The 26,084-nt window shown below is 44.2% G+C and overlaps 1 protein-coding gene across 3 annotated transcripts in view; it reads left to right on the plus strand.

Annotated features, from left to right (window-relative positions):
* The window catches only part of CPT1A (carnitine palmitoyltransferase 1A), a 522,885-nt gene that overhangs the window by 466,966 nt on the left and 29,835 nt on the right, over nucleotides 1-26,084 (plus strand). For all 3 annotated transcript variants that reach the window (XM_069223030.1, XM_069223032.1, XM_069223031.1), the window contains exon 18: nucleotides 8,321-8,413. In XM_069223030.1, coding sequence (XP_069079131.1) covers nucleotides 8,321-8,413 — 93 coding nt within the window. The remainder of the gene's footprint in view (nucleotides 1-8,320; nucleotides 8,414-26,084) is intronic.

The raw sequence follows: 26,084 nt of genomic DNA on the forward strand, positions 1-26,084 counted from the left end.
ACTGGTCAGGGATCTTTGCATACGCTTTTCCCCCTCTCCCTCTCATTCCATATGTAGTAAACAGGTTGAGTCAAAACAAACTCAAACTCATACTAATAGCACCAACATGCGCGAGGCAACCTTGGTACACGACACTACTAGACCTGTCAGTAGTACCTCATGTCAAGCTACCCAACAAACCAGATCTGTTAACACAACACAAACAACAGATCAGACATCCAAATCCAGCATCTTTGAATCTAGCAATTTGGCTCCTGAAATCCTAGAATTCGGACACTTGCACCTCACACAAGAATGTATGGAGGTCATAAAACAAGCTAGGAAACCTACCACTAGACACTGCTACGCAAACAAGTGGAAAAGATTTGTGTATTACTGCCAGAATAATCAAATTCAGCCATTACACGCATCTCCAAAGGATATAGTAGGATATTTACTACATTTGCAAAAATCAAATCTAGCTTTCTCTTCCATAAAAATACATCTCACCGCAATATCAGCTTACCTACAAATTACTCATTCAACTTCACTATTTAGAATACCAGTCATTAAAGCGTTTATGGAAGGCTTAAAGAGAATCATACCACCAAGAACACCACCTGTTCCTTCATGGAACCTCAACATTGTCTGAACAAGACTCATGGGTCCACCTTTCGAGCCCATGCATTCTTGTGAAATGCAATACTTAACGTGGAAAGTTGCATTTTTGATTGCCATCACATCTCTAAGAAGTGTGAGCGAGATTCTAGCATTTACCATACAAGAACCATTTATTCAGATACATAAAAATAAAGTAGTTCTAAGAACAAATCCTAAATTTTTACCAAAGGTTATTTCACCGTTCCACTTAAATCAAACAGTAGAATTACCAGTGTTCTTCCCACAACCAGATTCTGTAGCTGAAAGAGCACTACATACATTAGACATCAAAAGAGCACTAATGTACTACATTGACAGAACAAAACTAATTAGAAAAACAAAACAACTATTTATTGCCTTTCAAAAACCTCATACAGGAAATCCAATTTCAAAACAAGGCATTGCTAGGTGGATAGTTAAGTGTATTCAAACCTGCTATCTTAAAGCAAAGAGAGAGCTGCCTATTACACCAAAGGCACACTCAACCAGAAAGAAAGGGGCTACCATGGCCTTTCTAGGAAATATTCCAATGAACGAAATATGTAAGGCAGCAACATGGTCTATGCCTCATACGTTTACCAAGCACTACTGTGTAGATGTGTTAACTGCACAACAAGCCACAGTAGGTCAGGCTGTACTAAGAACATTATTTCAAACTACTTCAACTCCTACAGGCTGAACCACCGTTTTTGGGGAGATAACTGCTTACTAGTCGGTGCACAGCATGTGTATCTGCAGCTACACATGCCATCGAACGGAAAATGTCACTTACCCAGTGTACATCTGTTCGTGGCATGAGTCGCTGCAGATTCACATGCGCCCACCCGCCTCCCCGGGAGCCTGTAGCCGTTTAGAAGAAGATCTTCAACATTTGTACATTTGTAAATATATTACTTTAACCTTTATTATGTACATACGTATTCATTCCATTGCATGGGCACTATTACTAACATACACAACTCCTACCTCACCCTCTGCGGGGAAAACAATCTAAGATGGAGTGCAGTGACTCATGCCACGAACAGATGTACACTGGGTAAGTGACATTTTCCATATATATATATATATATATATATATATATATATATATATATATATATATATATATATATATGTTCGATGGCATGTGTAGCTTCAGATACACATGCTGTGCACAGTCCGCCGTCTGGTGTTGGGATCGGAGTGTTACAAGTTGTTTTTCTTCGAAGAAGTCTTTTCGAGTCACGAGACCAAGGGACTCCTCCCACTTCGATTCCATTGCGCATGGGCGTCGACTTCATCTTAGATTGGGTTTTTTCCGCCATCGGATTCGGACGTGTTCCTTTTCGATCCGTGTTTCGGGTCGGAAAGTTAGTTAGAATCTCGGAAAAAAACGTCGGTATTGTTTGCGTTCGGTATCGGGTTAGTTAGAACAAATCGACACCGAATTTTGAAGAGCTCCGGTGGCCCTTCGGGGTTTTTTCGATCCCCCGTCGGGGCCTGGTCGGCCCGGCCATGTGCGACTTCAAGGCTCATGGAACGGACCCCATTCCGCTTCTGCCCAAAATGCCATCACAAGTATCCGTATACGGATCACCATCTGGTCTGTAACTTGTGCTTGTCCCCCGAGCACAAGGAGGATACTTGTGAAGCCTGTCGAGCGTTTCGGTCGAGGAAGACGCTGAGAGACCGAAGAGCCAGGAGACTACAAACGGCGCCCACGCCGACAGGTCAAGATCGTTTCGAGGAGGAAGAAGAAGCTTTCTCCGTCCGCGAGTCGGATTCTGAAGAACTCAACGCCAAAGAAACAACCAAAACCGTGAGTAAGATGTCGAAAATCAAGACTCACGAGAAGTCTACAAAAGCCCAGGGGACGCCACCGCCAACAGGCCATGGCTTAACCCGAAAAATAGGTGACCCATCCAAGGCACCGAAAAAGGGCATGCTGGTGTCGAGGTCATCCGACTCCGGTCGAGATACCGCCACACAGCAGCCTCCGAGCCGAGACAGCGGCTCCGAGAAACTTCGGCACAGAGACAGCGGCACCGAAGAATTTCGGCACCGAGACACCATGCCGAAAACAAAGAAGGTTTCTTCGGAGCCTAAAAAGACTTCCGAAAAGGTTTCGGTTCCGAAACAGGCAGCCTCGGAGCCGAAAACTAGTTCCTATACAGAGGAACAAGGATTAACCTCACAATTACATAGATTTGGTGAGGAGCTTCAAGCTGAAGAGCCTGACTACACACAAAGAAGGCTTCATATTCATGAGGACACAGGGAAGACAACCACTCTTCCCCCAATCAAAATAAAAAGGAAACTTGCCTTTCAACAAAAGGACAAGCAACCACAGGCAAAGGTGGCAAGGAAAACAACCCCACCACCGTCTCCACCACCATCAATACATGCATCACCAGCAACAACTCCACCACTGATGCACTCACCAGCTCATACCACAATGAGTCAGGATGATCCCGATGCATGGGACCTCTACGATGCTCCAGTGTCTGACAATAGCCCAGACTGTTATCCTACAAAACCGTCACCACCTGAGGACAGTACATCCTATACACAGGTGGTCGCAAGGGCAGCCGAGTTTCACAATGTCTCCTTACATTCGGAACCAATTGAGGATGACTTTCTCTTTAACACCCTATCCTCCACCCATAGCCAGTATCAATGCCTTCCCATGCTCCCAGGAATGCTAAGACATTCAAAACAAATTTTTCAGGATCCAGTTAAAGGCAGAGCCATAACTCCAAGGGTGGAGAAAAAATATAAGCCACCGCCCACAGATCCAATATATATTACAACACAACTGACACCAGACTCAGTAGTTGTGGGGGCAGCTCGTAAGAGAGCCAACTCTCATACCTCAGGCGACGCACCACCTCCAGACAAGGAGAGCTGCAAATTTGATGCTGCGGGATAAAGAGTTGCAGCACAAGCAGCAAATCAGTGGCGTATTGCCAATTCACAAGCACTTTTGGCAAGATACGACAGGGCTCATTGGGATGAAATGCAACATTTCATCGTACACTTACCCAAGGAGTTCCAAAAAAGAGCGCAACAGGTGGTGGAAGAGGGACAAAGTATCTCAAATAATCAGATACGGTCTTCCATGGATGCAGCAGATACAGCTGCAAGGACAATAAACACTGCAGTCACAATACGAAGGCACGCATGGCTGCGCACTTCTGGGTTCAAACCGGAAATCCAGTAGGCTGTGCTCAATATGCCGTTTAATGAACAGCAATTGTTTGGGCCGGAGGTAGACACTGCCATCGAAAAACTCAAAAAGGACACCGATACAGCCAAAGCCATGGGCGCACTCTACTCCCCGCAGAGCAGAGGCACATTTCGGAAAACACCTTTTAGGGGAGGGTTTCGAGGTCAACCCACAGAAACCGCAACCTCACAAACAAGGCCTACCTACCAGGGTCAATATCAGAGGGGAGGTTTTCGGGGGCAATTTAGAGGGGGCCAATTCCCAAAAAATAGAGGAAAATTCCAAGGCCCCAAACCCCCTCAAAATAAGCAGTGACTCACAGGTCACACAACCCCATCACATAACACCTGTGGGGGGAAGACTAAGCCAATTTTACAAACTTTGGGAGGAAATAACAACAGACACATGGGTCTTAGCAATTATCCAGCATGGTTATTGCATAGAATTTCGCCAATTCCCTCCAAAGGTCCCACCAAAAACACACAATATGTCAAAACAACATATAGATCTTCTAGGACTAGAAGTTCAAGCATTGCTACAAAAGGACGCAATAGAATTAGTACCAATTCAACAAAAAAACACAGGAGTTTACTCACTGTACTTTCTAATACCCAAAAAGGACAAAACTCTGAGACCAATACTAGATCTCAGAACACTAAATACCTACATAAAATCAGACCACTTTCACATGGTCACATTACAAGACGTAATCCCACTGCTCAAACAGCAAGACTACATGACAACATTAGATCTAAAAGATGCGTATTTCCATATACCAATACATCCTTCACACAGGAAATACCTAAGGTTCGTATTCCAAGGAATACATTACCAATTCATAGTGTTGCCATTCGGAATAAAAACTGCGCCAAGAGTTTTTACAAAATGCCTGGCAGTAGTAGCTGCACATATCAGAAGGCAGCAAATACATGTGTTCTCGTACTTAGACGACTGGTTAATCAAAACCAACACGCTAAAACAGTGTTCACAGCACACAAAATATGTCATACAAACCCTTCACAGGCTAGGTTTCTCCATCAACTACGCGAAGTCACACCTTTTGCCGTGTCAAACGCAGCAATACTTAGGAGCGACAATCAACACAACAAAAGGGATTGCCACTCCAAGTCCACAACGGGTTCAAACATCTCACAAAGTAATACAGGCCATGTATCCAACACAAAAGATACAAGTCAGAATGGTAATGAAACTACTAGGCATGATGTCTTCATGCATAGCCATTGTCCCAAACGCAAGATTGCACATGCGACCCTTACAACAGTGCCTAGCATCACAATGGTCACAAGCACAGGGTCAACTTCTAGATCTGGTGTTGATAGACCACCAAACATACATCTCGCTTCTATGGTGGAACAGTACAAATTTAAACCGAGGGCGGCCTTTCCAAGACCCAGTGCCACAATACGTCATAACAACAGATGCTTCCATGACAGGGTGGGGAGCACACCTCAATCAACACAGCATCCAAGGACAATGGGACATACATCAGAGACAGTTTCACATAAATAACTTGGAAATGTTAGCAGTATTTCTAGCGCTGAAAGCATTTCAACCCATAATAACCCAAAAATACATTCTTGTCAAAACAGACAACATGACAACAATGTATTATCTAAACAAACAAGGAGGGACACACTCAACACAGTTGTGCCTCCTAACACAGAAAATATGTCATTGGGCGATTCACAACCACATTCGCCTAATAGCACAATTTATTCCAGGGATTCAGAACCAGTTGGCAGACAATCTCTCTCGAGATCACCAACAAACCCACGAATGGGAAATTCACCCCCAAATACTAAACAATTACTTTCAAATTTGGGGAACACCTCAAATAGATCTATTTGCAACAAAGGAAAACTCAAAATGCCAAAACTTTGCATCCAGGTACCCACAAGATCAATCCCAAGGCAATGCTCTATGGATGAACTGGTCAGGGATCTTTGCATACGCTTTTCCCCCTCTCCCTCTAATTCCATATGTAGTAAACAGGTTGAGTCAAAACAAACTCAAACTCATACTAATAGCACCAACATGGGCGAGGCAACCTTGGTACACGACACTACTAGACCTGTCAGTAGTACCTCATGTCAAACTACCCAACAAACCAGATCTGTTAACACAACACAAACAACAGATCAGACATCCAAATCCAGCATCTTTGAATCTAGCAATTTGGCTCCTGAAATCCTAGAATTCGGACACTTGCACCTCACACAAGAATGTATGGAGGTCATAAAACAAGCTAGGAAACCTACCACTAGACACTGCTACGCAAACAAGTGGAAAAGATTTGTGTATTACTGCCAGAATAATCAAATTCAGCCATTACACGCATCTCCAAAGGATATAGTAGGATATTTACTACATTTGCAAAAATCAAATCTAGCTTTCTCTTCCATAAAAATACATCTCACCGCAATATCAGCTTACCTACAAATTACTCATTCAACTTCACTATTTAGAATACCAGTCATTAAAGCGTTTATGGAAGGCTTAAATAGAATCATACCACCAAGAACACCAGCTGTTCCTTCATGGAACCTCAACATTGTCTGAACAAGACTCATGGGTCCACCTTTCGAGCCCGTGCATTCTTGTGAAATGCAATACTTAACGTGGAAAGTTGCATTTTTGATTGCCATCACATCTCTAAGAAGAGTGAGCGAGATTCAAGCATTTACCATACAAGAACCATTTATTCAGATACATAAAAATAAAGTAGTTCTAAGAACAAATCCTAAATTTTTACCAAAGGTTATCTCACCGTTCCACTTAAATCAAACAGTAGAATTACCAGTGTTCTTCCCACAACCAGATTCTGTAGCTGAAAGAGCACTACATACATTAGACATCAAAAGAGCACTAATGTACTACATTGACAGAACGAAACTAATTAGAAAAACAAAACAACTATTTATTGCCTTTCAAAAACCTCATACAGGAAATCCAATTTCAAAACAAGGCATTGCTAGGTGGATAGTAAAGTGTGTTCAAACCTGCTATCTTAAAGCAAAGAGAGAGCTGCCTATTACACCAAAGGCACACTCAACCAGACAGAAAGGGGCTACCATGGCCTTTCTAGGAAATATTCCAATGAACGAAATATGTAAGGCAGCAACATGGTCTATGCCTCATACGTTTACCAAGCACTACTGTGTAGATGTGTTAACTGCACAACAAGCCACAGTAGGTCAGGCTGTACTAAGAACATTATTTCAAACTACTTCAACTCCTACAGGCTGAACCACCGCTTTTGGGGAGATAACTGCTTACTAGTCGGTGCACAGCATGTGTATCTGCAGCTACACATGCCATCGAACTCAAAATGTCACTTACCCAGTGTACATCTGTTCGTGGCATGAGTCGCTGCAGATTCACATGCGCCCACCCGCCTCCCCGGGAGCCTGTAGCCGTTTAGAAGTAGATCTTCAACATTTGTACATTTGTAAATATATTACTTTAACCTTTATTATGTACATACGTATTCATTCCATTGCATGGGCACTATTACTAACATACACAACTCCTACCTCACCCTCTGCGGGGAAAACAATCTAAGATGGAGTCGACGCCCATGCGCAATGGAATCGAAGTGGGAGGAGTCCCTCGGTCTCGTGACTCGAAAAGACTTCTTCGAAGAAAAACAACTTGTAACACTCCGAGCCCAACACCAGACGGCGGACTGTGCACAGCATGTGAATCTGCAGCGACTCATGCCACGAACAGATGTACACTGGGTAAGTGACATTTTCCATATATGTTCGATGGCATGAGTAGCTGCAGAGATACACATGCTTTGCATACGTCTGCCATCTAGTGTTGGGCTTGGATATATATATATATATATATATATATATATATATATATATATAAAGCCATTGTATTAGATATTGGATATTGGGTACTGTTCTTCAAACTATGCACAGCATGTGTTCTACCACAACCAATTCTGCAAATGGAAAACATTGCTTACCTGTAACAATTGGTTTATGGCCTGTTATTGTGTAGACTGAGTCATGTGCACCCTCTCCACCACCCCTGATGTAAGCTCTTCTCTGGCTAACAAGTTGTTTCATAGTTCACCTTTAATTATAACAGCAAAATCTCAGGTGGCGTCTGTGTCCTGGTGTATTATGGGTTCAGAGAAGGTTTTAGGAGTCACCTCTAAGCCTCTTCTTGCAACGTCTGAGCCCAACTCTAGATGGCAGGATTGTTCACAACATGGGAATCTAAAGCACAACAGGCTGCAAACCATTGTTACACGTAAATGATGTTTTCATTCCTCACCTAGGTGAAGCTTATGTGTCAGCGTTCTTTAATTAATATCTTTCACAGGCCTTAAATTCATTTGCAGAAAAGGGGTGATATTCAGGCATGGAAATTAACTGCATGTGCACCAAAACAAATGATACTACAAACATTTTATTGACAATTGCCCTTCTGTTTCTTTAGGTTGCCGATGATGGGTATGGAGTGTCTTACATTATAGTGGGCGAAAATCTGATTAATTTTCATGTGTCCAGTAAATTCTCAAGCCATGAAACGGTACGTGAAAATAACCTTGATGGAAAGTGGAGCACTCTGACCTGGTCAAACCATTACATGATGACATTTGCCATTCCTATAGATGTTTTCTAGTTCCATAAAGTATATCTTCTTTCAAGTGTTCAATAGATTTGGGTGAACTGTGTCAATGTAAAAAAACAAACACGTTCATTATTGTACCTTTTATTTAACTGGATTTGAGTCAGTACAGTATAGAACACTTTTTGGTTCTAATAGTAGGGCCATTTATTTGTTGTGGGGATGGAGTACAAAGATGATATAGTGCAGGGCAATGCATATAGCCTATGCACATAGGTTTGGGGGCAAAGAACAAACGTCTACAGTTTGAATCATTCGACTGCCATGCTGTATTGACCCAACTAATGGTTGGGTTCTGAAACTGTGCCTAAAGGTACCACTTTTTCCTGGAGCATCAACCACAGGCAGAGTGTAAATGACTCACTATGATATGAAACCCACAATCTTCCAGTGCCTAGTCACTGTATTCAGATACTTTTTTCTGCTATTGGGATCAGTAGGAAGGGAGAAGCTCTGCGTCAGAAAAAGTGTAGAAGTAGCATCAAAAGACATCAAGAAAAGGATGGCCGAGGAGCCTTAAAGAGCAAGTTTGGAGACGGAAGGATAGGCACAAAGAATGCAGACAATTCCACAACACGAATTACTAGGGGAAGACGTTAAATTTCCACCATGACTTCGATGAAGACTGAAAGGATATATATATGTATTTATTTTTGGAAAGCGGGGGCCCTTGAAACCAGGGATTGGAAAATAAATGTTTGGAGAACAAGTTTGATCTCTTGGTTTGGTAGTATCAAAGTAGATAGTGATGGAAAATACGTCCTTTCAATTTTGCCCTAACTGGCACAGTACGTTGGCCAGGAAGGATTCACACAAGCTCTGCAGTATATACCTACCCAAGGGACATAAGTTCAAATAGTGCTGAGCCTGCAAAACCTACCTGCCTAGAGCCCTAAAGGCAATGAAAAAACAAAGGTGATCACACTGCACTGTGGCACATGCCAAAGACATTTCACTCTTGGAACTGAGGCTTTTATCGGAGGATGACACCTTTGTACTGGAAGAGACTAAAATGGTTAGTGAGAACAGTATGAATCAGACTTCAATGATTACATTCCTGGACATGCTTGTTTTATCAAATTGGTGTTCAAAAGATTATCTTCACACCAAAGAAGTCACAGTCTACAGTGCCTCACAAGGTAAGCCTTTTGGAGCCAACTGGATTGTTGGACTCAAGAAAGCTGCCTTTATGCTGAAAGAAAACCACTCAGCAGTTAAATAAAGCAAAAGGAACAAGCATTTGCACTGCAATAGGTCCCGTATTTGCTTGAGTTAGAGCTATAGGCGTAGCAAATGCATAACTAGACTTAACCTTGCCTTATAATTTGGTCTTATCCTGCCACATAATTCCAGTGGCCTTGTGTACAACTAAAGCACTGCCATTTACCTTTTTCCTCACTCTGCAGCAAAAAAAAAAAATGTTGCCGTTTAACATCCTAATTTAAATCTGCCATGCTAATTCCGATAGAATACCACTTTCACCTCCCCACCATCAGAATTGCTGGCTGGCTAACACAAATTCCCCCCCCCCCCAAAAGACCAAAACATCCACGGAGGAGTAACGAGAGAAATAAACTAGAAGGGTCACCCATACAAATTCTCCCTTATTAAAGGCCAGATGTACTACACAATTTTGAGGTTGGAGATTTTCCAAAGCACAGAGTTTGCATACATAAAATAGTATTGGGCCATCTACTGAGCCCTTATCAAAAGTCGATAAAGGCTTTCTGATTTGTAAAAAGGGAGGTTGCAAATAAATCTGAATTGCAATTAGGAAAACCAATGAAATGTTGTCTACACCTGAAAGGGGTAGTAACAGATTCACAAAAGGGGACAGTTCCTTTTTTGGAAACCTTACTGTGAAGCCACTGGTGGGACTTCCATAGGAAACCGTTTTATTTTAAAAAAAAGAGAAAAAGTGCAGCATTAGCCCATTTAATATATGTTTCTCGTAGGGGAAAGCAAATGCAAGGGGAGTGGTTTAAAGTCCTTTGTAGGACACCATCTCTGCATTCTCAGGGCTTCAGACAGTGTGACCTGCCTGTTTAATATTCAATAGGCAGGCCTTTTGCAACTAACTACAAATTTGCAATTTGGATGGTCACTTATGTACTAACAGGACACATTGCAAATTGCACAAATGACATTGCAAATTGCATAACCATTCTGAAACCAGCCTGTGTGCAAACTGTACGTCCTGGCTGGCGAATTAGCACATCGGTTCTTAGCACAACCCAAGTAAGTAGTTGTGATGTAGTTTTCTTATTACAGGTGAGTAGTGACAACGCACCCAGATTTTAATTGGAAGGTAAATTCTGCCTTAAATATGCATGGCCGGGCCATCCTTTGACGTTCTCATCCTTTGACTTAGAACACCTGTATGCAGGCACATCTTATTAGGTTGTGTGCTTGCAAGGCAGATAGAGGGAGACCTATAGACGGAAAAATGCCTGGGACCCAAGCTAGTTGTAAATGATAAACAGCCAGTTCCTCTCGTGCCCGTACCATAAAGAATAGTGAGCAGGATGCACACAGTGGTGAAGACTGCTTTAGGCATAAGCACTCTTTAAACATTCAGTGTTCGTTCAAATGAAACGACGTACAGGTAAAACGCTTTTGGACAGTCTTAAAGGGAAAAACCTAGTAGGTTGATAAAATGAAAATCATTTAATGAAAGAAAGGAAAGCTTTAAATCACAGTGATTTATCTGGCTAAATTAAACACTAGAGAAATGCCCTCTGCCAACGAAGCTAAAAGGGGACATTTAACAAGCTGTTTCCTCAACTCCGTTCATTTTTATAACCAGATCGTCTCCATGTCAGGAAACAGTTTATAGAAATCCAAGGCGCATAAGGTTACACACCATCAAGAAGAAAGCGTCAGACAGGACCTGGGTTCCAAATTCTCTACAGACATAAAAAATAAACGGGTATGTGGCCCAAATACTCCAAAACACCTAACTTCCAGTCATGGATCCGGACATGACCTGCCCAGAGTTCCACCTGAACAGAACACATGAGCACCAAGCTGCCTCGTTTCCAACTTTGTGAAGTACTTTCACAGGCAATACAATTATTATTAATTGTGAATAACACTGCTCTTTACACTCGGTGCCATTCCCCCATGAAAGTTCAACAAACAAGTAAATGGTGAAAGCTGAAGAGCGGCTGTGGGAGTGGTGTGTGGGGCCAGCAGCAGCAGTTTTTTAAGCAGATCTTATCAGATGTCTGCTGGTTCGTGTTAAAGCACAAAAAACAAGACCGGAGCGACTTGTATTTAGGAAGAACACTGCTCAGTGCCAGTGCGCCGTGAAAGTAAAACAAATAAGTACATGTTGAAACCTGCAGTGCGCATTTTATCTGACCCCCAAGAGGACTCTTACTAGCGCGTGACCGCAGTTACTGTTCCAGGCTCCCGGTTGGTAAACGTGAGCAGCTATGAGCAGTGGTATATGAGGCCGGTAGCAGCAGCGGTAATTAAGCTGCTTTAATCAGAGGTAATCTCGCTCGTGTTACAGTATGAAAACAATAATTTAAAAAAACGTAAAACAGTTTCACATAAATTCCGATAAAATATCAGCTGTTTAATTAGGGGTATGAGCAAGTGATTGAATTAGTTTACTCAGTGAAGGTGGTGGGGGGCAGGAACAGAATAACCAAGTTACTGACTGGAAGTAAACATTGTGTGGCTGGTACTTTAGGAAAGGGCTAACACAGTCGGCAGTAATCTGGGATTTCACTGTTAAAAGTAAAATTGAGATGGAAGTGTTTGCAGTTAGTGATATGTGAGCCACTGTGTTTCTCTTTGTACGTGGACGTACCAAGATGTATACTACAGTGTGAAACACCCGCACACTGACCCTGAACAGTGATACCACAGAGCATACTTGAGCAGGGAATAATCAAATTGTATTTTCATTCAAAAAGTGATTTTTACCATCTAGGCTTCTAGGGGCTTGACAAACAACATCTATTGAAAAAGCACAACTTATCTCCTTTGTATGCCTGCTGTAGTGATCCGTTTACAACTCGCAGATTACAAGTTATATTTCCTGCAGCGTGGAGACACCTTTTCGATGCCCACGATAACTTAATGAGTTGGTTAATACTGTGATATGTTATTTAAGAGCTTGCAAGTAGACTGTAATACGAAAGAAAGGTCTCGTTCATCTATAAACTTAAGATGGCATTTAGTTAATTCTGAAGAATTTCTGCAGATTAAAAAAACGGAGGCATATGGAAGTAAGGTGACCGGCCCAAGATCAGACAGTGCGCTCAAATGGAGATGCCAGAACCTAGAGTCGGAGTCTGCTGGCTCAGTCAGTAATGTGGTCTTGATTTTATAGTTTACCCTCATACTGGCGGAGTTTTGCACTAACGTGTGGACCAGGGATCGCTGCATGATGTGCTAGGGCACTCGATGTAAGCCAGCTTTGTCCTGCCTATTTGAATCGTAGTAATTCTGCAGTGGCGCACATCGTGATCTGAAATTTCAAATACCTTAAGTACGGCCTGCGAAACTCGGGAACTGAGAGGTGTCTTTTTCAAAGTAATTAGTAATGACTAATGGTATTTCAAAAGACAAGGCCAATGGCGGTAAAAGTGGCCTTGACACAACACACAACATCATAACTGAAAAATATATTGATTCATAGGTGGGAGGTGAAAAGAGCAGCAGGAATTAGTGTCTACGTTCAGATGTATATGTCAGGGCCCTGCAGAAAATACAGGAACGCACAGGATTAAAAAGGTTATGCATGAGACCGGAGATGGTTCAGAACAGGGTTCTGAATGGGCTTGGAACCTCTCGAAGTGATGTGATGTAGCAAAACGGTCATTGTCCTTAATGTAAACTGTAAAAATGTGGTCTCCAGCAAAAGATTGGTAGCATCTTTGGGGTCCAGTTGGTCCTTCGCAGTTGGTTCCACTGTGGCACTATTACCAGCTGCGCCCTGCACTCAGTTCTGAAGTAACAAATGAAATAGAAAACTCTGGACACACCTCCAGCCCAGTACATTAATACAAACTCACACAGCTCAGTCAATAAGACACTGTGAGCCCAGAGGTGTGTTAAGTGGCAAAGACGAGCCTCTCAATAGTTCGCACTTTATTAAACAACCATGTGAGTTTCATATTCTGCAAAACTCATGTAAAAATGATGGGCTGCATCAGCCGGGAGCAATCTGATGTAATGTGCAGAGCACAGCTCCGTGAGGCTGTACTGAGAGCATGTGAGGGCAAAGGACGGTAACTTATTGTAAGAACTGCACTTGCTTAGCAGCTAAACTAGTTTACCCCGACACACAGTGTGAGCTTGTAGGAGGCTGGACTGGCTTCTAGTGAGTACCAAGGGGTACTTACACCTTGCACCAGGCCCATTTATCCCTTATTAGTGTATAGGGTGTCTAGCAGCATAGGCTGATAGATAATGGTAGCTTAGCAGAGCAGCTTAGGCTGAACTAGGAGACGAGTGAAGCTCCTACAGTACCACTAGTGTCATATGCACAATATCATAAGAAAACACAATACACAGATATACTAAAAATAAAGGTACTTTATGTTCGATGGCATCTGTCGCTGTAGATACACATGGTATGCATGAGCTCGCCATCTGGTGTTGGGTCGGAGTGTTACAAGTTGTTTTTCTTCGAAGAAGTGTTTTCGAGTCACGGGACCGAGTGACTCCACCTTCTGTGCTCATTGCGCATGGGCGTCGACTCCATCTTCGATTGTTTTCTTTCCGCCATCGGGTTCGGACGTGTTCATGTCGCTCCGAGTTTCGGAACGGAAAGATAGCTGAAGACGGAAGATTTTCGACGGTATCGTTGCGATCCGGTTAGAGATAGACACATACGACGACGCGTTGAACATCGAAGCGCTTCGGTGCCCTTCGGGGTAGATTTCGGCACCCCGTCGGGGCCTAGTCGGCCCGACCGCGTGGAGGACAACGCCGATGGATCGGACCCCGTTTCGATTCTGCCCCGAATGCCACAACAAATATCCTTATACGGACCTGCACTCGGTCTGTAATCTGTGCCTGTCACCCGAGCACAGTGAAGAATCCTGCGAGGCCTGTCGGGCGTTCCGGTCCCGAAAAACTCTGCGCGACCGTCGAGCGAGAAGACTGCAGATGGCGTCCACGCCAAAAGAGCGTCGACAGTTCGAGACAGAAGAAGAACAGGAGGAATCCTTTTCCATCCAGGATTCAGACTCCGACGAGCTACACTCTACAAGAACTGTGAGTAAGACGTCGAGATCAAACCTTAAAAAAGGAAAGAAGGCCCAGGGGACGCCACTGCCAACCGGCCATGGCTCCACCCAAATTCTCGGTGACCAACAATCGGCACCGAAAAAGGCCCATTCAGTGTCGAGATCGTCCGACTTCGGTCGAGACACCGGCACGCAGCCTCCTCGGGACCGAGAGAGTGCTAAACAGAAGCATCGACACCGAGAGTTCGGTGTCGACACCGATCGACGCCGAGACAGTGGCGCCGAAGACCATAGAGGCCAAGAATTTTCGGCACAGAAAAAGAGGAAGGTTACCTCGGAGCCGAAAAAACAATCGACAGGGCTTTCGGAGCCGAAAAAAGCAACATCAGACCCTGTTTCTGGCTCCTATACCGAAGAGCATTCTATGTCTTCTCAAATGAAGAAACATAGATTTGAACAAGAACTGCAATCCACTGACGTGGATCACACGCAAAAGCGTATCTTTATTCAGCAGGGGACTGGGAAGATCAGTACCCTTCCACCTGTCAAACGAAAGAGAACGCTTCAGTTTACTCCTCAGCAAGAAACAACACAAAAGGTAACACCTCCTCCCTCGCCTCCACCTGTAACTCCGGCTTCGCCAACTTACACCCCGTCACATTCGCCAGCTCACACCGCCATGAGCCACGACGACCAAGATCAGGATGCGTGGGACTTGTACGACGCACCAGTGTCTGATAACAGCCCAGACACATACCCAACTAGGCCATCACCACCGGAAGACAGCACAGCCTACTCACAAGTGGTGGCTAGAGCAGCTCTATTCCATAATGTGGAACTACACTCGGAACAAGTAGAGGATGATTTTTTATTTAACACCCTCTCCTCAACCCACAGCTCCTACCAAAGCCTGCCGATGCTCCCAGGCATGCTACGCCATGCAAAGGACATTTTCAAGGAGCCAGTTAAAAGTAGGGCAGTGACGCCTAGGGTGGACAAAAAGTATAAGGCGCCTCCTACGGACCCTGTCTTCATCACCTCTCAGCTGCCACCAGACTCTGTGGTGGTAGGGGCTGCCAGAAAACGGGCAAACTCACACACTTCTGGGGATGCACCTCCCCCAGATAAAGAAAGTAGGAAGTTCGATGCAGCCGGGAAGAGGGTTGCTGTCCAAGCAGCAAACCAGTGGCGCATCGCAAATTCACAAGCGCTGCTAGCGCGATACGACAGAGCCCACTGGGATGAGATGCAACATCTCATTGAACATCTCCCAAAAGATCTGCAAAAAAGAGCAAAACAGGTTGTTGAGGAGGGTCAAAACATTTCCAACAATCAAATACGCTCCTCCATGGATGCAGCAGACACGGCCGCAAGAACCATTAATACGTCGGTTACCATCCGTAGGCACGCATGGCTCAGAACGTCTGGATTCAAGCCAGAAATTCAGCAGGCAGTGCTTAACATGCCAGTAAACGAGAAACTTCTGTTCGGTCCGGAGGTCGACACAGCTATAGAAAAGCTCAAGAAGGACACTGACACTGCCAAGGCCATGGGCGCACTCTACTCCCCGCAGAGCAGAGGATCTTATAACACCTTCCGCAAAACACCTTTTAGAGGAGGGTTTCGGGGTCAGGCCACACAAGCTAGCACCTCACAGTCCGCACCGCCCACCTACCAGGGACAGTACAGGGGAGGTTTTCGGGGCCAGTATAGAGGGGGGCAATTTCCTAGGAATAGAGGAAGATTTCAAAGCCCCAAAACCACTACCAACAAGCAGTGACTCACACGTCACTCACCCCTCCCACACAACACCAGTGGGGGGGAGGATACATCAATATTACGAAGCATGGGACAAGATAACTACAGATACATGGGTCCTAGCAATTATCCAACATGGTTATTGCATAGAATTCATGCAATTCCCTCCAGACATACCACCAAAATCACAAAATTTATCAAAATACCATTCACAACTTCTAGAGATAGAAGTTCAAGCACTACTGCAAAAAAATGCAATAGAATTAGTACCAAGCACACAAATAAACACAGGAGTTTATTCACTGTACTTCTTGATACCAAAAAAGGACGAAACACTGAGACCAATTCTAGACCTCAGGGTAGTAAACACATTCATCAAATCAGACCACTTTCACATGGTCACACTACAAGAAGTGTTACCATTGCTCAGAAAACACGACTACATGACAACCCTAGACCTCAAGGACGCATATTTCCATATACCAATCCATCAATCACACAGGAAATATCTAAGGTTTGTATTCAAAGGAATACATTACCAATTCAAAGTATTGCCTTTTGGTTTAACAACCGCTCCAAGAGTATTCACAAAGTGCCTAGCAGTAGTCGCTGCACACATCAGAAGGCAGCAAATACATGTGTTCCCGTATCTAGACGACTGGCTAATCAAAACCAGTTCGCTCACACAATGCTCAAACCACACAAATCAAGTCATACAAACCCTCTACAATTTAGGGTTCACCGTCAACTTTGCAAAATCAAACATTCTGCCAAGCAAAGTACAGCAATATCTAGGAGCCATAATAGACACGACAAAAGGAGTAGCAACGCCAACTCCACAAAGGATCCACAATTTCAACAGGGTCATTCAACACATGTCTCCAAACAAAACAATACAAGCAAGAACAATACTACAGCTCCTAGGCATGATGTCCTCATGCATAGCCATTGTCCCAAACGCAAGACTGCACATGAGGCCCTTACAACAGTGCCTAGCCTCACAGTGGTCTCAAGCACAGGGTCACCTTCTAGATCTGGTGTTGCTAGACCGCCAAACTTACCTATCGCTTCTATGGTGGAACAGTATAAATTTAAACATAGGGCGGCCTTTCCAAGACCCAGTGCCACAGTACGTAATAACAACAGATGCTTCCATGACAGGGTGGGGAGCACATCTCAATCAACACAACATAAGAGGACAATGGAACATACATCAAACAAAACTGCATATAAATCATCTAGAATTATTAGCAGTTTTTCAAGCACTAAAAGCTTTCCAACCAATCATAACCCACAAATACATCCTTGTCAAAACAGACAACATGACAACGATGTATTATCTAAACAAACAAGGAGGAACACATTCAACGCAGTTAAGCTTGTTAGCTCAAAAAATATGGAAGTGGGCAATCCACCATCAAATTGGTCTAATAGCACAGTTTATTCCGGGGATCCAGAATCAGCTGGCAGACAATCTCTCTCGAGATCACCAGCAAGTCCACGAATGGGAAATCCACCCACAAATTCTAAACACCTACTTCACACTCTGGGGAACACCACAAATAGACTTATTTGCAACAAAAGAGAACGCAAAATGCCAAAACTTCGCGTCCAGATACCCACACAAGCAATCCCAAGGCAATGCCCTATGGATGAACTGGTCAGGAATATTTGCTTACGCTTTTCCTCCTCTCCCTCTCCTTCCTTACCTAGTAAACAAATTGAGTCAAAACAAACTCAAACTCATTTTAATAGCACCAACGTGGGCAAGACAACCCTGGTACACAACACTGCTAGATCTGTCTGTAGTACCACACATCAAACTGCCCAACAAACCAGATCTGTTAACGCAACACAACCAACAGATCAGACACCCGGACCCAGCATCGCTGAATCTAGCAATCTGGCTCCTGAAATCCTAGAATTCGGACACTTACAACTTAGCCAAGAGTGTATGGAAGTCATAAAGCAGGCCAGAAGGCCATCCACTAGACACTGCTACGCAAGTAAGTGGAAAAGATTTGTTTGGTACTGCCATCATAATCAGATACAACCACTAGAGGCAACTCCAAAACATATAGTAAATTACTTGCTCAATTTACAAAAAGCAAAGCTAGCCTTCTCTTCTATTAAAATACACCTTGCAGCAATATCTGCATACCTGCAAACTACATATTCAACTTCCTTGTATAGGATACCAGTTATCAAAGCATTCATAGAAGGGCTTAAAAGAATTATACCACCAAGAACACCACCTGTTCCTTCATGGAACCTAAACGTGGTTCTAACAAGACTCATGGGCCCACCCTTCGAACCCATGCACTCTTGCGGAATACAATTCCTCACCTGGAAAGTTGCCTTTCTCATCGCCATTACATCTCTAAGAAGAGTAAGTGAAATTCAAGCGTTCACAACACAAGAGCCTTTTATACAAATACATAAAAATAAGGTCGTCCTACGACCTAATCCAAAATTTTTACCAAAAGTTATTTCTCCATTCCATCTAAATCAAACGGTAGAATTACCAGTATTCTTCCCACAGCCAGATTCTGTGGCTGAAAGAGCACTACATACATTAGATGTCAAAAGAGCATTAATGTACTACATTGACAGAACGAAGAACATCAGAAAAACTAAACAGCTATTTATTGCATTCCAAAAACCTCATGCAGGTAACCCAATATCAAAACAAGGTATAGCCAGATGGATAGTTAAATGCATCCAAATCTGCTACCTTAAAGCAAAAAGACAACTGCCCATTACTCCCAGGGCACATTCAACAAGGAAAAAAGGTGCTTCAATGGCCTTTTTAGGAAACATCCCAATGCAAGAAATATGTAAGGCAGCCACTTGGTCTACGCCTCACACATTCACCAAACACTACTGTATAGATGTGCTATCCGCACAACAAGCTACAGTAGGTCAAGCTGTATTAAGAACTCTATTTCAGACAACTTCTACTCCTACAGGCTAAACCACCGCTTATGGGGAACTAACTGCTTACTAGTCTATGCATACCATGTGTATCTACAGCGACAGATGCCATCGAACTGAAAATGTCACTTACCCAGTGTACATCTGTTCGTGGCATCAGTCGCTGAGATTCACATGGACCCACCCACCTCCCCGGAAGCCTGTAGCAGTTCAGAAGTTACCTTCAATTTTGTACATTTGTATATATATTACTTAATCCTTTAATAGGTACATACTTACATTTTTCATTGCGCGGGCACTATTACTATAGTACAACTCCTACCTCACCCTCTGCGGGGAAAACAATCGAAGATGGAGTCGACGCCCATGCGCAATGAGCACAGAAGGTGGAGTCACTCGGTCCCGTGACTCGAAAACACTTCTTCGAAGAAAAACAACTTGTAACACTCCGACCCAACACCAGATGGCGAGCTCATGCATACCATGTGAATCTCAGCGACTGATGCCACGAACAGATGTACACTGGGTAAGTGACATTTTCATTTTATGACAATATGCCAAAAGTATCTCAGTGAGTACCCTCAGTATGAGGATATCAAATATACACAAGATATATGTACACAATACCAAAATATGCAGTAATAGTATTAGAAAACAGTGCAAACAATGTATAGTTACAATAGGATGCAACGGAGACACATAGGGATAGGGGCAACACAAACCATATACTCCAAAAGTGGAATGCGAACCACGAATGGACCCCAAACCTATGTGACCTTGTAGAGGGTCGCTGGGACTATTAGAAAATAGTAAGGGTTAGAAAAATAGCCCACCCCAAGACCCTGAAAAGTGAGTGCAAAGTGCACTAAAGTTCCCCAAAGGACATAGAAGTCGTGATAGGGGAATTCTGCAGGAAAGACACAAATCAGCAATGCAACAACGATGGATTTCCAGTCGAGGGTACCTGTGGAACAAGGGGACCAAGTCCAAAAGTCACAAGCAAGTGGGAGATGGGCAGATGCCCAGGAAATGCCAGCTGTGGGTGCAAAGAAGCTGCTACTGGACAGTAGAAGCTGAAGATTCTGCAGGAACGACAAGGGCTAGGAACTTCCCCTTTGGAGGACGGATCCCCCACGCCGTGGAGAGTCGTGCAGAAGTGTTTTCCTGAAGAAAGACCGCCAACAAGCCTTGCTAGCTGCAAATCGTGCGGTTAGGGTTTTTTGATGCTGCTGTGGCCCAGGAGGGACCAGGATGTCGCCAATTGCGTCTGGGGACAGAGGGGGCGTCGAGCAAGACAAGGAGCCCTCTCAAGAGCAGGCAGCACCCGCAGAAGTGCCGGAACAGGCACTACGAAGTGGAGTGAAACGGTGCTCACCCGAAGTCGCACAAAGGAGTCCCACGTCGCCGGAGGACAACTTAGGAGGTCGTGCAATGCAGGTTAGAGTGCCGTGGACCCAGGCTGGACTGTGCACAAAGGATTTCTGCCGGAAGTGCACGGAGGCCAGAGTAGCTGCAAAAGTCGCGGTTCCCAGCAATGCAGTCTGGCGTGGGGAGGCAAGGACTTACCTCCACCAAACTTGGACTGAAGAGTCACTGGACTGTGGGAGTCACTTGGACAGAGTTGCTGGATTCAAGGGACCTCGCTCGTCGTGCTGAGAGGAGACCCAGGGTACCGGTGATGCAGTTCTTTGGTGCCTGCGGTTGCAGGGGGACGATTCCGTCGACCCACGGGAGATTTCTTTGGAGCTTCTAGTGCAGAGAGGAGGCAGACTACCCCCACAGCGTGCACCACCAGGAAAACAGTCGAGAAGGTGGCAGGATCAGCGTTACAGAGTTGCAGTAGTCGTCTTTGCTACTTTGTTGCAGTTTTGCAGGCTTCCAGCACGGTCAGCAGTCGATTCCTTGGCAGAAGGTGAAGAGAGAGATGCAGAGGAACTCGGATGAGCTCTTGCATTCGTTATCTAAGGAAATCCCCAAAGCAGAGACCCTAAATAGCCAGAAAAGAGGGTTTGGCTACTTAGGAGAGAAGATAGGCTAGCAACACCTGAAGGAGACTATCAGAAGGAGTCTCTGACGTCACCTGATGGCACTGGCCACTCAGAGCAGTCCAGTGTGCCAGCAGCACCTCTGTTTCCAAGATGGCAGAGGTCTGGAGCACACTGGAGGAGCTCTGGGCACCTCCCAGGGGAGGTACAGGTCAGGGGAGTGGTCACTCCCCTTTCTTTTGTCCAGTTTCGCGCCAGAGCAGGGCTAAGGGGTCCCTGAACCGGTGTAGACTGGCTTATGCAGAAATGGGCACCATGTGGGCCCATGAAAGCATTTCCAGAGGCTGGGGGAGGCTACTCCTCCCCTGCCTTCACACCATTTTCCAAAGGGAGAGGGTGTAACACCCTCTCTCATAGGAAGTCCTTTGTTCTGCCATCCTGGGCCAGGCCTGGCTGGACCCCAGGAGGGCAGAAGCCTGTCTGAGGGGCTGGCAGCAGCTGCAGTGAAACCCCGGGAAAGGCAGTTTGGCAGTACCAGGGTCTGTGCTACAGACCACTGGGATCATGGGATTGTGCCAACTATGCCAGGATGGCATAGAGGGGGCAATTCCATGATCATAGACATGTTACATGGCCATATTCGGAGTTACCATTGTGAAGCTACATATAGCTATACTATATGTAGTGCACGCGTGTAATGGTGTCCCCGCACTCACAAAGTCCGGGGAATTGGCCCTGAACAATGTGGGGGCACCTTGGCTAGTGCCAGGGTGCCCACACACTAAGTAACTTAGCACCCAACCTTTACCAGGTAAAGGTTAGACATATAGGTGACTTATAAGTTACTTAAGTGCAGTGTAAAATGGCTGTGAAATAACGTGGACGTTATTTCACTCAGGCTGCAGTGGCAGGCCTGTGTAAGAATTGTCAGAGCTCCCTATGGGTGGCAAAAGAAATGCTGCAGCCCATAGGGATCTCCTGGAACCCCAATACCCTGGGTACCTCAGTACCATATACTAGGGAATTATAAGAGTGTTCCAGTAAGCCAATGTAAATTGGTAAAAATGGTCACTAGCCTGTCAGTGACAATTTGAAAGAAATGAGAGAGCATAGCCACTGAGGTTCTGGTTAGCAGAGCCTCAGTGAGACAGTTAGTCATAACACAGGTAACACATTCAGGCACACTTATGAGCACTGGGGCCCTGGCTGGCAGGGTCCCAGTGACACATACAACTAAAACAACATATATACAGTGAAAAATGGGGGTAACATGCCAGGCAAGATGGTACTTTCCTACAGAGCTGACATAATGTGCATAGTATAGCTCTGTGAGGCTATACTGAGAACATGTGAGAGCTATGCAAACGACAGTAACATATCATTGTAAGAACTGCTTTGGCATAGCAGCGGAACTGGTTTACCCTGACACGCCATGTGAGTTGACATAATGTGCAGAGTTTAGCTCCATGGGGCTATACTGAAAGCATGTGAGCGCTATGCAAAGGACGGTAACATATATGTAGCTGGCTTAGCTGAGATTGAGCTAGTTTACCCCTAGCACACCTTGTGAACTGACACCATGAGCTCAGTGAGGCTATACTGAGAATATGTGAGTGCTATGCAAAGGACAGTAACATTTAATTGTAAAACCGCACTGGCTTAGCTGAGGTTGAATTAGCTTACCTCTGACATTCGGTGTGAGCTGACATAATGTGCAGAGCACAGCTCTGTGAGGCTATAATGAGAGAATGTGTGCGCTATGCAGCGGATGGTAACATTTCATTGTAAGATTGCACTGGCTTAGCTGATGTTGAATTAGCTTACCTCTTCGCTCTATATTAGAACTGCAAACAAAATAAAGCCAGCAATATTTAGAGAGAGGATGTGGCATAACATCCAGAGCTGCCGACTTTTGAACTGGGAAGCAGAGTTCGAGTCTCTGTATTGGTTCGCCCGTGCCTAAAAAAAAAAAATGAATACGTTGTAATTGTTAGCAAACCATGACAAAACGGGAACAAAATGACAAATGCCGAATGCTTGCAAACGAGCGTTGAGAAAGGAAAGCACTTTTGGAAAATAGGGGCAGAAATTTGTACATCACAACACGAGCCAAGGCAGGAAACAATTTAAAAGAGAGTTCCCCCAAACCACAGCGTAAAGAAGAGTGTAAGGAAACTGTACTTGGTCGGTGATCTTCAGCCAAGAACGAAAGTGACGTGTCGGCTCTACAAACCAGTTTGGAGGCAGCAAAAAAGAGCAACACCGCAGTCAACCTATGGTAAGTAGTAGGCAGGATCAAAGTCCTTTCACTGACTACAGCAGGTCTTGCAGACAGCACATGCGCACTGCCGAGGCTCGACCTAACAAGGGCTTCAGAACCACTCATCACAACTGGAGTGAGTGTTTCATTAAGTAAGTGCTCATTAAAACACCACCAATTTTCTGGTGGTGTCAACATGATGTATTTCACAGCATGTTTCCGTAATAAAGATCATGTCCATGATAAGCTCCGAAATCAAGTTTTGGTGTTAATCACTGGCAAGAGAGCAGACGCTGACTAGAACACACAGAATGAAACAACTTCAGATGGAGAAATGATAGCAATGGACGCATTACAGTTCTAGTGACAGTGATGTTATAGACCGGCACAAATTAATTGCTCAAGATTGTATTTAAGAAGTTCCATGAATGAGTAACTTAAGGTGGTAGCAAAGGATCCAGAGACTTGGCTCTGCATGGTGTACAGATAGGCTTACCTTTTGTGCACCTTTACTTCATGGATGCACTGTTCCGAACAATAAAAGTGCAGATACTAGAAGGCACATGGGAAAACCTCCCAGGTACTAGGACGCCAAACTACAATACACCCAAGATGTTACTCTGGACAATTGGTAGAGGGTGGGGAAACACACGGCCAACCCCACCACTTACACTCACCAAGGGCCTATTGCTACAGGAGTGTAACACACAAACTGTGTAACCACAGCAAACGAGAACGATAAAACAGTACACAGTGATAATAAAAGAATACTGAATATCCTAGTGCCTTTTCATGAGTCAGGACAGGGAGTGGGCAAGGGAGCCTGTGTGTAAGTTAACACATACGTTGATTGGCAAGCGAGTAAACAACTGATAAGCAAGTTAGAGGAGTATGTGATGAGTGACGAGTAGAAGTAATGAGTGGGTGGATGATGACTATATGTATGGGTGACTGATACATCACAGAAACCCGGATCTCCTCCATCAGTTGCAGTGCTTAAAGAAAAGTATGGGAACTGTGATGCTGGACACATTGTGAGCACGCTCAGCGAGTGTCGGTGCGGGGTTAAAAACGTGGCTTACAAAAATACTCTAATGTTTTTTGTTGGCCTTTCACCTATACCCTAAATGTAACTCAAATGTATCGGTGGGAAATGTATATTTCTTGTAGGACTGCTCGGTTGTTTAATGGGATCACTTGAGATCTCTGTGGGTGCAAAAAGTGGGTCACTAATTTAAATCTGATCAGGGCACCGGGGAAATAGTGACGTGTATTTGTAGTGTTAAGTGGGTTACATCTATATAACAAAGCACTGTGAATAAGTAAGTCATTATTTTAGAGAATGAAAGACATACAATATAGCACAGGTTGTAAGCAGAGTAATAGGCGGTCACAAAATGTCCAAAAAGATTTTGTTTAAATGTTTACAGTGCTTTCAAATGTTATGTTTTTAGAAATACGCTGATTGTGTCTAATGCAAACTTTGCTGGAATGTGTTTTAAAAAATATATATTTTAACTGGTATTTATGACTCCTTTGAAAAGAAGTTCATGAATACGAGTTTTTGCATTGGAAGGAGTGGAGGTATGGTGGAAGGGAGAAATGCAGAGATAGATGGGGAGAAGGAGTGGCACTCCCTCTCTTCCTCCTTCCAGTCCCTGTAGAAGAAACGTGTTCTGGTTCCCAGTCACGATTGCATCAATTTCAAACAAATTAGAGAGACCACCTAGCTAATTAGCCCCAAATATTTTTCATTCTAAAGTCACAGTGCTCTGGAGTGGGTGCTCATGGCCTGGGTGAACCAAAATCTGACTGAGGTGTAAAAGCAACATGTCCGGGCCAAAATCCAGCCAAAAGTTAAGAGAGACTTTGTGGAAATAGAGACAGAAAATCGAAGCTCACATTTTTGTTTTAGGTGAAAGATTCAGTGAGGGAGAAATAGATAAGTAGATAGAGAGAAGGGACATGGAGAGGAAAGAGAGATGGAGTGCTAAATAGTCGAGGAGACTAGAGAAGGTAATAACACAAAAAGAGACAGTGACCAGAGATTGAAAAAAGAGTCAGAAATACAATGAAAGACGGAGGAGACAATTAGACACGCATGAATATAGAAAGAGACCTGGTAGTCTTCTGTGCGAGAAATAAGAAAATAGCGGGGCAGAGGCTGTAGGAGGCTGGACTGGCTTGTAGTGAGTACCAAGGGGTACTTGCACCTTGCACCAGGCCCAGTTATCCCTTATTAGTGTATAGGGTGTCTAGCAGCTTAGGCTGATAGATAATGGTATCTTAGCAGAGCAGCTTAGGCTGAACTAGGAGACGTGTGAAGCTACTACAGTACCACTTAGTGTCATATGCACAATATCATAAGAAAACACAATACACAGTTATACTAAAAATAAAGGTACTTTATTTTTATGAGAATATGC

This window comes from Pleurodeles waltl, chromosome 3_1 (genome assembly GCF_031143425.1).
Source record: "Pleurodeles waltl isolate 20211129_DDA chromosome 3_1, aPleWal1.hap1.20221129, whole genome shotgun sequence".
Taxonomy (NCBI): Eukaryota; Metazoa; Chordata; class Amphibia; order Caudata; family Salamandridae; genus Pleurodeles; species Pleurodeles waltl.